This window comes from Vanessa cardui, chromosome 30, assembly GCF_905220365.1.
Source record: "Vanessa cardui chromosome 30, ilVanCard2.1, whole genome shotgun sequence".
NCBI lineage: Eukaryota > Metazoa > Arthropoda > Insecta > Lepidoptera > Nymphalidae > Vanessa > Vanessa cardui.
In genome coordinates this window covers 359,076-372,359 of record NC_061152.1, presented here as the reverse complement: position 1 = coordinate 372,359, position 13,284 = coordinate 359,076, and the positions used below count along the sequence as shown (strand labels likewise).

At 35.5% G+C, this 13,284-nt stretch overlaps 1 protein-coding gene across 1 annotated transcript; it reads left to right on the top strand.

Annotated features, from left to right (window-relative positions):
- The first annotated feature begins 3,174 nt into the window (after positions 1 to 3,174).
- On the top strand, positions 3,175 to 12,697 carry LOC124542244. Its single transcript, XM_047120192.1, has 10 exons — positions 3,175 to 3,268; positions 4,239 to 4,306; positions 5,872 to 5,946; positions 6,963 to 7,061; positions 7,806 to 7,904; positions 9,753 to 9,897; positions 10,212 to 10,303; positions 11,376 to 11,935; positions 12,441 to 12,490; positions 12,595 to 12,697. The coding sequence occupies exons 2-10, from the start codon at positions 4,241 to 4,243 to the stop codon at positions 12,657 to 12,659; spliced, it is 1,251 nt and encodes a 416-aa protein (XP_046976148.1). The 5' UTR covers positions 3,175 to 3,268; positions 4,239 to 4,240; the 3' UTR covers positions 12,660 to 12,697.
- Positions 12,698 to 13,284: the final 587 nt, after the last annotated feature.

Sequence of the window (13,284 nt, the reverse complement as noted above, 5' to 3'; positions counted from 1 at the left end):
TATTTTTATCTTTAAGTATATAAATAAAAACTAATAAATATTATAAAATTGTATAAATCAGTATTCTTTCAATAACGGCTACGCCAATGCTAATGATTTTTTTTTACAGATTATAATAACGATATTCAATGCAAACATAAATAAACAGTCGAAACTCTATTAGATAAACAACTTTTGTAAGCTATATTAAATAATTTAGTATCGCTAATGCGCCACCATCTTTGAAAGCTGTGTCTGTAGTTACACTGGCTCACTAATCACTTACCCTTTTTAACTGGAATAGAACAATTGGTGGTACAATTACTTGGTGGCAGGGCTTAGTGTGAGCCCGTCTGGGTAGGTACCACCCACTCATCAATTATTCTACTGCCAAACAACATTGCTCAGTATTGTTGTGAGCTAGTGTAACTACAGGCACAAGGGACATAACAACTTAGTTATCAAAGTTGGTGGCGTATTGACGATGTAAGGATTAGTTAATATTTCTTACATCGTCATTGTCCATGGGTGATGGTGACCACTTACCATCAGGTCGCCCATAACATACTCGTCCGCCAACTTATAAGATAAAAAAGACAATACTTAACCCACCTTACCTACAAAAAACTAGTCGGAAGTCAAAATCGACCTAATTTAATACCTAATATTTTTAATTATATTATATAATTACATATGAGTACATAATCATTATTATTCTATAAATTTAAGTTACTATTATAGATACCCGAAATGGTCGAATCGTCAGAACGTCTTAACTGATGATTGCGGGTTCAAACCCAGGGTACCACGGAAGTTTTTCGTGCATCAAAATCAAAATATACTTTATTCGAGTAAGCTTCACTTTTAAATCGTCATTTAACAAACTATGCTATTACTGCTGTACCTGCAAGAAACTCAGTAGTTACTCTTGTCAATCGACTTCAATAAATAAAAATTATGACAAAAAGAAAAACCGACTTCAAACAAAACACTATTTTAAAACAAATAAAAATGCACTAAAAAGTAATAAGAATAATTGCCTATTCAACATATTTTTAGAGTCCTCCTAAGTAAAATGAAATGAAAAATATTAGACTACTTAAAAGTCGATTTACGATTATATAACGTAGTTACAGTTATTGTTATATTTGGAATCAGTGTGTCTTTTCTTTTTGTTAAAATTTTTATTCATTCAACATTTAAAAATACAAAGTCATGTTAGTTAAATACAGTTATATATGTACATATGTAATATATCCTGCCTGGAAGTCAACAACTATTAACGCCACGCTTTTTTATCTTCTAATGTTGTATTGAATAATATGCCTTCTTTACGAATGTATTTATTGCAAATGATTCGTAATAATGAAATGTCAAATGACTTTATTGTGTATGCTATTTAATCTATGTCTGTATACATATTTATAATAAAATTGGAGTGTCTGTGTTTTATATTAAAATAGCCCTTTTTACTTAATGCATATGTATGTATACACGGTACATATGCCAAAATAACATTTTTTTACAATTTTTATCGGTCTGTCTGTTTGTTCCGGCTAATCTCTTGAACACCTGGACCGATTTTGACAGGACTTTCACTGGCTGATAACTGATTATTATTACATAATAAGGAGCAACTTAGGCTACAACATTTTATTTGTGATAAATTCAAACGCGTACAAGGTCGCGGGTACACCTTGTACATAATACACAGAGTAAGTATCTACCTTTACTTGTAAGAAGAAAGTTTTTTTTTTTTTTTAAATCAAGAAAATTAATTTTATAATAAAAAAAAAACAAGCAAAGGTCCCAATTGGAATGACTATGGCTGAATAAAATAATTCCCGGTCAAATTTTTACAATTATCTATTTTATTGAACACATGATCTTATAAATATTGAGATGAATGGTGCATACCGATGATGTCGGTGTTACGACATGTTGTAGGTCAGCGCGACCGTGCTTTGAGGTCGGCTGGTTTTAATAGTGATGTGAAAGTATCGATAGAATTGAATTTATGATACGATGAGGCAGATATTTTACATTACGAAAAATTGTTATTTAATGTTGTCGTAGATTTTCGCGATTGTTACACATTGAAATAAAACTAGTTTTAAAGGATTTGAATCGCGTATTTTAATTATTTTTATCATACCGACCGACGTTTCGAGCACTTTACAGCGTTCGTGGTCACGGGTAGACTGATTCTTGGTCTTGGAATTAATATACGCGATTTAAATCCGTTAAAACTAGTTTTATTTCAATTGTTATTTATTATTTAAGATTTTTAACAAAATGAGCTATTAATTTTAAAAAGAACATACAACGAAACTTTACTTAAGTGGATTCAAAGAAAGGTTTTTTTATCAGTCTAATTTGTAACTAATTTCCCCCCGTAGCTTCACTCGCGTCAGTGGATTGCTTGTCATGAGCTAGGTAAATCAAGCCTATGTCCTTCCTAGGACTTATATTAGTCATACACCTACATACAACAACAACAACAACAGCCTGTTAATTCCCACTACTGGGCTAAAGGCCTCCTCTCCCTTTGACGAGAAGATTTGGAACATATTCCACCACGCTGATCCAATGCGGGTTGGTGGAATACACATGTTGCAGAATTTCTATGAAATTTGTCACATGCAGGTTTCCTCACGATGTTTTCCTTCACCGCTGAGCACGAGATGGATTATAAAGACAAATTAAGCACATGAATCAGCGTTGCTTGTCTGGGTTTGAACCCGCAATCATCGGTTAAGATGCACGTGTTCTAACCACTGGGCTATCTCGACTTCAACTTACATATTAGTCGTAAACAACAATGAGATTAGCACTATTATGAAGCAATATGTGAGAGAGCCAAGATGGCCCAGTGATTAGAACGCGTGCATCTCAAACCCAGGCAAGCTTATGTAATATGTGCTTAATTTGTGTTGATGATTCATCTCGTGCTCGGCGGTGAAGGAAAACATCGTGAGGAAACCTGTATGTGACAAATTTCATAGAAATTCTGTCACATGTGAATACATCAACAGGCATTGGAACAGAGTGTTGGATGTTCCAAACCTCTTCAAGGGGAGAGGTGTTAACCCAGGAGCGGGAAATTTACAGGCTGTTGTTGTTAAAGCAATATATTTCGCTAAGGAGTTGCAAATAAATTAATATCGATATACTGTGTCACATCACTAGATTGTTGTACTGCTATCGAATTTAGCAGTTCGATTGGGTTTGTTTCGTTGTGAGCTCAGCTTTCTTGTTTATCTGTGCTATATATTAAAAAAATAAAGAGGTAAGTTGTACTTATTACATTACTTTTAATATATTATATCTATTATAAAAATATATCTGTATTTATATTACAAATGTGAAAGTAACTCTGTATATCTAGCGCTCTTTTACGACCGAACTGCTGAACCGAATTTGATGTAATTTGGTGTGTAGCAAACTTGAATTCTAAGAAAAGACAAAGGGTACTTTTTATTCTTGGCAACACTTAAAAATGAGAGCAAAGCGGCGTGCGAATACTAGTTTATATATACATATATATATATATATATATATATATATATATATATATATATATATATATATATATATATATATATATGAATTGTATATATATATTTTTTTTATGGTATAGGTTGGCGGACTAGCATATGGGCCACCTGATGGTAAGTGGTCACCATCACCCATAGACAATGACGCTGTAAGAAATATTAACTATTCCTTACATCGTCAATGCGCCACCAACCTTGGGAACTAAGATGCTATGTCCCTTGTGCCTGTAGTTACACTGACTCAGCCTTCAAACCTGAGTACTGTTTTTTGGCGGTAGAATAACTGATGAGTGGGTGGTACCTACCCAGACGGGCTTGCACAAAGCCCTACCACCAAGAATAAATATAAATGACATAAGTGATAGTTTTGTATATTACGACCTAGAGACTTAAATGTTTTCTATATTGCCTAATATTTACTTAACTTTCCACTGTAAATAAATACTGATTTAGAGAGTGGAAAAACATGAAGGTTTTGACGACCTCCGTGGTCGAGCAGTGTGTACGCAGTATTTCATGGTCCACACCGAGGTCCCGTATTCGATTCCCAGATGATTCTATGTGGAAAAAGTTCATTAGTTGTCTATGTCGTGTTTGTGCCGCCGTTTCTGATCTTCCACAATACAAGTGCTTTAGCTACTCACATTGGGATCAGAGTAATGTATGTGATGTTGTCTCATATTTATTTATTTAATATTTCAGATATGGATTCACAAATACTAAACGGCGACCCGGAACAGGAGTATACAGCCGGCGTACGTCTCGTTGTGGTGAGTTATATTTCAGAATTCATCCCCGGGATGAAATGGATGGAATGAAAACCTATATTTTACAAAGTAACCTTCAAATTTCTCATTGCTGGGCCAAGGCGTCCTCTTTCTTTGAGGACTTACAATACTTTTTTAATGGGTGATAAATACATATGTGGTACCAGTGCCGTAAATAGCCTTTTCTGCGCCCTGTGCGAGCTTCTATAACTGCGCCCTATTTAAGCAGACCCTTTGCCTATTTTACTGTCTCACTCACTAAAACTTAAACGCAGGTTCACTACTGCAAATGCGTTGCCCATTAACGATAAACATTATACACAAAATACGCTCGTGTACTGCCAAAAAATGAGCGCGATGTATGTTTTTAATGATACTAGCACGTTTTATATTGGAATCGAGCACTAGGGAATCAGCGGAATCTTAACATGAGCAAAACTAAAAAACAATAGTCCTGGCCAGTCTGTCTATTCTTGCGCGCCCGAAAGTCTACGCCCTGTGCCTGGGCACCGGTAGCATCGCCCTATATACGTCACTGTACCCATATAGTGACGTAAATAGGTTTAGAATGGTCCTAACCATTCTAAATTTGCCGTTTCACAAAATTCAAATCATTGGTAAAGAAGGCATATTATTCAATACAAGATAAGAAAGTGTGGAGCTAATACTTGCTGACTTCCAGGCAGGATGTATTACATACATTATGATTGTATTTAATTAATATGACTGCATTTTTAAATGTTGAAAAAGAGTGAACGTGAGAAGTGAAGAGAAGAGTGAACGCTGATTTTCTTGCTGGTTTTTCTCCGAACCTGTGGTAGCTTCACTTAAAATTGCTTGCAAAAGCCTACTTGCATAAAGTATTTTTTTTGTTTTTTTATTTTTTTTTAATATAAAAATTATTGTATGTGTTTTTGGTGGTAACCCTGTGCACGATTCCAAAACCCACTGGTTCCATGGTGCCATGCTCTTCATGTTATCTTTAATTTGTTTACGAGGATTTCGTGTATGAAGTGTGCAATACACAGATAAAAAACCCATAAAACCTAAACGCAAGATGGATGATAACTATTAAATTAGTATGTTCCCACACTTTCGTTTGCTGTATCGTGATAAGGATAAAACGAGTCACGTTTTACGTGATCAGGAGCAACGAAATCTTTTGGCAGCTTAAATACATGGATGTATTCAAATATTAAACATTCTGTTGCTTAATGAAAAAAATCTGAAGACTAGTCGAGGTTAGTCGTTGACTTCCAGTAAAGTAAAAAAAGTAAAGTAAATCACCCACTGCTGTGCTAAGGCCTCCCCTCCTTAAGGAGAGGGTTTGGAACATATTCCACCACGCTGTTCCAATGCGGGTTGGTGGAATGCACTTGTGGCAGAATTTCGATGAAATTAGACACATGCAGGTTTCCTCACGACGATTCGCCGTCAAATGTTGTTTATTTGGCTTTCTCCTCTTATGGTGGGAACAGAGAATACATGTTTATTTATTAGATAATCTTTAATGGCAAAATTGTTTTTAAACTGAGATATAAATATATATTATTCAATTCTTTTCGCAGCTGAATCTACCTGAAGACGAAGGTGAGGGTCTTGGTTTCCGGCTCACAAGGACGTTGTGGGACCCATACCCTTGGGTAAGTAAATTCAGTACAGTGAACTCCTGGTAATCCGTGACGGATTTACCAATAGGCTAAGTAGGCTGTAGCCTAGGGCGGCAGATTAAGAGGGGCGGCAAATTTAGACCCAATTTTTTATTATATTACAGAAATTAAAAAAAAATCTTATAATTATATGTATACACATTACGTCCGTAATCCGTATACTCGTCACTACATAGCGGGTTGGAAATCTAATCTAGTAACTGACAGAAATATCACCTAGTTTATAATCACACTAATAACGGGGAAAAAGCCGATGTAATGAGGACACAAATCATAAATGTTGCAAAAAAGTAAGGGCGGCACAAATTGAACAGCCTACTAGCCTACTAGCGGCAGATTTGTAAATCCGCTACAGGGTAATCAGACATCCCCTTTCAAAATCAAAATAAACTTTATTCAAGTAGGCTTTTACAAGCACTTTCGAATCGTCATTTTACAATTAAGTGAAGCTACCACCGGTTTGGAAAGTAGATTTTACCGAGAAGAACCGTCAAGAAACTCAGTAGTTACTCTATTTTAACATTTAAAATCTGGCTTGTCTTTTATTAATGTCATTTTGATAATCTTTGCAAATATAGATGAAGCATTTACCAGGTTAGAAAGCGCCATGTCCATTGAGCTCGAAGCAGTTTTGATTCTAATTGCTTAGTTCGAATTTGATTAAATGTTGTAGTCGTTATCAGATTACAGATTTTGTAGTCGTGCGGCCATTTTTCGGATTACAGGGAAATCCACCGTCCGCATATGTGTATAATATGTCACCGTAAGATTATAAAATTCGTTATATTACAAGAAATATTGTGAACTTTTTAACGTATTATTTTTGGCTATATTGTAACATATCGGTGGGAACCGGTCAAATCGTGAACCGGCGTAGAACGGTTGCATGTCGCGCGCTGATTGGTGGAACGTTATGTGAATGGTTGTAATCTGTAGGTTTACCGCAGAACTTTTTAAACATTTCGTACATTAACAATTTGTCTCAACAGATCCATGAAGTAACTGCAGATTCCAGAGCTGATATCGCTGGCCTGAAGAGAGGAGATTGCTTGCTCCAAGCTGATGGCAAGGATTTACTTGGCCTACCGGTAACAACCACAACAATTTAACAATACTTCAACTTCAAAATAACTAACTGATATACAATGCTGACCCTGTGTGTCCTAACAGGATTTAACTTTGCGTAGGAATTACTTATGAAATGTAAATGGGCGCTAAAAGAGAATACTTCCAAATTCATCTTCTAAGGAGATATATATATGTAATATACGGTCTCGCATTTTTAAATTTGGACAGATAATTATTATTTAAACATTGACAAATATCCAGTGTTTAATCGTTTTTTATAATTCAGAAGAAAAAAAAAAAATAATTGAGTCTTTTTTTAAATAAATTTTTGAAGTTGCATTTTTGACAAATTTTGAAAAAAGCTAAAAACGTGATAACTCAAAGATGGTTCACTTTTGGATCATGCATATGGGAGTTAAAATTTTTGCACATAGTCACCCCTATCACCTCCTAACAGGAATACGTCGAATTACCATTAACCCTGTATATACATAGATAAAACAACAACAGCAGCTTATACATTTCCCACTGTTGGCCTCCACCAACCCGCATTAGACTAGCGTGGTGGAATGTCTTCTAAATCTTCTCCTCAAAGGGAGAAGAGGCCTTAGCCCAATAGTGGGAAATTTACAGACTGCTGTTATCTGTGGAAATGCTGCTAGCATTGTTGCTACCATTCCACGCGTTCAAGATTTATTCATTAACTGATACTAGTTGGTATTTGTATATATTTAAGGACTTCATGTTAAAAATTGTTTTTGCAGATCGGTAAGGTCGCTGGTTTAATACGTGGGGATGGTGAGGGTCGTGGCGTTTCTCTGTTAGTCTGGAACTGCGGAGTGGACCCCAAAGATGATCCCGAAGTAAGTTAAGCTATATTTATTATTATAAGTGTGAAAGAAAATCCGTCTATCTCTCTGTCATGGCCAAACCTGAATAAAATTTTATGAAATTTGGTATGAATGAAGTTAAAACTCCAAGAAAGAACATAGGCTACTTTTGTGATTTGAAGCTTTATTGTAGATACGTATGTACTGACAATAAAGCCTCAAATACCGAGGTCCTGAGTACAAGTAACAGGTTGAAAATTGAAAATGTCCTGCCAAGTTTCGAAAAGCACGTATAGTCGTAGTTCCTGCTCTTGGAATCATTACTCATGTCAGATTTATCGTCCCATCGTCATCATTGACAAGCTTAGTTCATTATCCTCCTTTTTTTCTCGCTGGAAAAACGCGTTACGCGCTTACCCCACGTAATGGAAAGTGGGGGTTCACTCCCCGGTTCCCTGGACGCCGAGTGCGCCCAGGTCCACCGGGTTTACCCACTAAAAAACCAGCGGTAACCTCTCCATCTTCCGGCAGGCGCCACGGGATTGCTTACGCATGCTACCAAGACGTGTTCATGCCTTTAACCCAAGTTGATAAGGGATCAACACATCATATATTCTTCTTCCATGTTCAATCACACGTCACAGAAACCTTCATTCCAGCCATATCACTTGGTGGTAGGGCTTTGTGCAAGTCCGTCTGGGTAGGTACCACCCACTCATCAGTTATTCTACCGCCAAATAACAGTACTCAGTATTGTTATAACTACAGGCACAAGGGACATAACATCTTAGTTCCCAGGGTTGGTGGCGCATTGACGATGTAAGGAATAGTTAATATTTCTTACAGCGTCATTGTCTATGGGTGATGGTGACCACTTACCATCAGGTGGCCCATATGCTCGTCCACCAACCTATACTATAAAAAAAAAATCATCTTTCACACAATCCATCCATCGTTTCTTTGGTCGTCCTCTACCTCTGTAGCCATGATCAAGACCTTACAACATGGTCCTCATTCCTCCACATAACATGCCCATACCGTGAAATATTCTCCCTATCTCTCTTTAACTTTATACAAACACATCTGTGAGAAAGAGATGAAGTGAATGTTACACGGTTTCCAATATGATATTCGTTTTGTGTCTTTCTCACATATCGTACATAGTAAAGTTAAACAAAGAAAGGTTAACATCTGAAATGAGATGTCAACACCAATATTTAATCCATACATCGCCTATCCCTACATGATCGTATAAAGCGTTGTCAATCACTACATAGTATAAAACAAAGTCGTTTTCTCTGTCCCTATGTGCCTTTGTATGCTTAAGTCCAATGGCGAACCAATAGGCTAAGTAGGCTGGAGCCTAGGGCGGCAGATTTAGGGGAACGTGAAATTTAGCCCAAATTTGTTATTATCTTACAGAATTTGAAAAAAAACTTATAACTATATGTATACACATTACGTCCGTAATCCGTATACTCGTCACTACACAGCGGGTTGGAAAAATAATCTAGTAACTGACATAAATATCATCTAGTTCATAATCATTCTAATAAGGGGTGGCAAAAATTTAATAGCCTACTAGCGGCAGCTTTGTAAATCCGCCACTGATTAAAACTTTAAACTACGCAACGGATTTTGATGCGGATTTTTTTAATAGATAGAATGATTAGAGATAAAGGTTTTCGTCTATAATACATGAACAATATACCAAATAAACACTGATCATTTTAGAAGTTTGTAATGTGATGTCGTCGCATATTTAGAATCAGTATTTTATCCGTGAAAACCTGGGCCGGTTCACGAGTAAGAAATAAAATATAACGCTACTTAAAATAGTTAATCCATAAAGAATGTTATACAAGATGGTTCTCCTTTCAGTTGCTGTGGAGTTGCGGCGGGGGTTCCCGCGGCGAAAAGTCCCGCCGAGCCCTCGCGGGAGTCGTGAAGGCTCTGTCGTGCTGCGTATGCGCAGCCACCGCGACCAAGGCTCTTAACTGTGCACGATCACATTTATATTGTGAAGGTTAGCCAGCTAAAGCTACATATATATTGATCAAATCAAAATAAACTTTATTCAAGTAGGCTTTTACGAGCACTTTTGAATCGTCGTTTTACAATTAAGTGAAGCTACTACCGGTTCGAAAAGTAAATTCTACTGAGAAGAACCGGCAAGAAACTCAGTATTTTTTCAACATTTAAAAAATACAAAGTCATGTTAGATAAATACAATTATATATGTATGTAATGTATCCTGCGTGGAAGTCAACAAGTATTAACTCCACGCTTTTTTATCATCTATAAAATCTTGTATCGACCTTTTGTAACCTCAACTTACAGGCTGTTGGAACAGATTGGAAAGGTGTGCGCTGTGCCGAGAGACGCTGCCCGCCAAGGATTCGCCCTTCGCGAGGAACTTGATTGCCGAACAGGTAACAGTTGAATTACATGACATAACATATCATTCTTGCTTTATTTATATACTGTAAGTTTTTGAGTTGAATTATAAATATGTTTTTTTTTACTCATACCAGAAAAAATAACTAAAGTAATATGTGTTAGACTTATACCAGAATATGCAGAATAGGGAACATGCAAATAAAGTATTTATTGAATTTTTGCCATTAAAATGTTGAAAAAATATAAAAGAAGGGAAACTGCAAGGTTTAAATTTGATATAATGTTGTTTTTTAACAATAATTACGAATTAAAGTAACTTGAAACGAATCGTATTTCGAAACACTATATTATTCAGTGACGTCACTCCTGTTATGACTACTTATTTGAGGTTATAGTTGTAAAAAAAGTGAATATTGAAACGTTAATTAATTGTGTTTCGAATAAAAATGGAAGTTGGGTTCGTCAAAGCAGACTCCAGATTCCTCTTTTCAGCTTGAATGCCACTTTTTTCTCAGTTTTGTGTCAGAAAAACCACTTATTTGAAAACTCTGTTTAATAGAATAAACACATTGGCACCAAACATGTGTCAATATGGCTTTTATCAAAGTATCGAGTACGTTGTAATTTTTTACAAAAAAATGTCTAGCCAATGGGCCAGTGGCAGACAGAAGTCTTACGAAATAAGGATCCGTTTTCGCGCGAAAATTTAAAACTACATTAAATTAGAGTGTTTTGGATTTTTAATATACTCGTGGTCTATCATATATGGAGTTCTTTAAAATAAACACAAAAATAAAAATAGTGCATCTTCCCTATTGCAATAATTCCGTTTTTAATTTAGCGCTTTCACATTTACGTCAATATTTTTTAAATCCTGCATGTTCATGATCATAATATATGTTGAAGCTTCAAAAAGTTTTATTTATTTATCGTTCATACTGGCAACGTCAGTAAACAGTAAACATGACAGCGAAAAGATAAACATTTAAAAAGATATCGAAATTAAATATATTACGAACTAGAACGATTACACGTATATTTTAAATATAATCATGTCTGATAAAGAGTGTATGCCTAACTTCTCGTTATATATATTATTTCCAGGTTTTTGAAGCGATAGCAACAGAGTACGAAATAAAGCATGCCATCAAAAATATTCAAACGAAATCAGCACACACCTCCCCGAGCCGATCGCCGAACATTTCACCCACGACGACACGCAAAGGGCAGTACCAATTATCGATGATGCAGAGAAATCGTAAGAATATACAAGCGAACGAGAAATTCGCGTCCGATCCGAATATAAATCGACATCTAGACCCTCACACCTCACGCAACACTAAACCTATTGAGAACTGTCAAACTTGTACGTCAAGCTCGAAAATGACAGGAAATTTTCACACTAGCAACATTTATGACAATGGCGGGAAATACTGTCAAAGTCAAATAAATGACAGCAACGAATCTCGTATGACAAATGGATTGAAAGTACCGATAATTAACATTGAAGATACGAGTAACAGCTGTTCGTGTAATTGTCAATTGCAGCACAAATTGGTCGCTAGGTTGCGACAGGCGTGCTCGCTAGCTGATTTACAGAACGTGACCGCGAACGGTTATAGTTTGTCGAAATCTTTGAATAATATTACTCTAAATGACCAGAAGTGAGTATACATATTATTTTTTTAATAATTTAATAATATTACTCTGTGGTGAGGCTTTGATATTGTCCGTCTGTGTGGGACCTAGCAACACTTAGTATTGTTAAATTTCGGTTTGAATTGGAATTTAGTTGACTGAGCCATGGGCAAAAGGGACTAAGTTACCAATTTTAGAGGCGTATTGTCGATTTAAAGCATGATTTATATAATAACGGCACCAATGTGTTAGGCTAGTGGTGTCTACACAGCAGAATCGCTCCTAAGCACTTCCTCCTATGTTTAAAAAATACACGTTGTCTATAGTCCAAGATATACAGATAACGAGATTACAAGATATAGCACAGACATACCTTTGAAATTTAACCGATGAATGCGTTTTCAAACCCTTATTGAACTACTTCTTAATGTTTTGTATTAAAATCTCCCACAATACTATTTATAATGTTGCCATTTTTAACCCGCAACTAAATTAACCATTTCCTTATCTAAATTTATATATCTTTTTCAGGAATAATAATGGTCAACATAGTAGTTCTATGGATAATTTAAAAAATGCAGGTAAATATTTCAGATTAACTCATGTGTATATACTCTATTCCAATTAAGACATACCAACGATTTGAGATTTTTTTTTTTTTAATTTAATTTTTTTTTTTTTTCAGAACCACCAGTATTCCTGTTATCAGCACCTCCGATATATGTACTAGCATGTGAACATAGTCAATAACTCCTGTTAATTTGAATTGCGCCACAAAATACTTTATATTTTTATATAATAATTAATTTTTACGAACATTATATATTTATATACAAGCACAATGTGTTTTGTTTTATTTTGAGACAAGCTTAAGAAGTACAGTGAAGCGTTCAAACCATGTTACACAGAGTGATGACGACGTCAACACATTAAATGAAATAACTATTGACATTTGTTGCTATTAGAGATAAAGAATAAGAAACAAATAATAAATAAGGAAGAGCGGAATCCAGCGATGGCAGCAGCGTTATTCGATTAATAATTCAAAAATAAGGAATAATAAATATGAAATAAGAATTTTTTTTTTCAACGAAGTCTTGTGATACTAACAGCAGCACAGCGGTATTCAACCGCTGTGATTAGTTGATAATTGTAGCCTATCGCTTATTTTGTTTTGCTTGCTATGCTATTTCTTATTTCTTGTTCCTTGGACCTTATTCCTTATCTCTTATACATTATTTTTTTCATTGTGTAATGGGAATAAAAATCGAACTAAATATTTCACATATAAATAAAACCAAAATAAAACACGGTAAATACGGTGTGGTATCTCGGTAGCACAACAACTGGACGTGCATGGTCACCTGCTTTCCGA

Excerpts from the sequence above, each read along its gene's own strand:
- LOC124542244 (XM_047120192.1), top strand. The coding sequence starts at position 4,241 with ATGGATTCACAAATACTAAACGGCGACCCGGAACAGGAGTATACAGCC. Across the intron at positions 4,307-5,871 it reads CCGGCGTACGTCTCGTTGTG|CTGAATCTACCTGAAGACGA; the intron begins GTGAGTTATATT and ends TTCTTTTCGCAG. Across the intron at positions 9,898-10,211 it reads ATCACATTTATATTGTGAAG|GCTGTTGGAACAGATTGGAA; the intron begins GTTAGCCAGCTA and ends CTCAACTTACAG.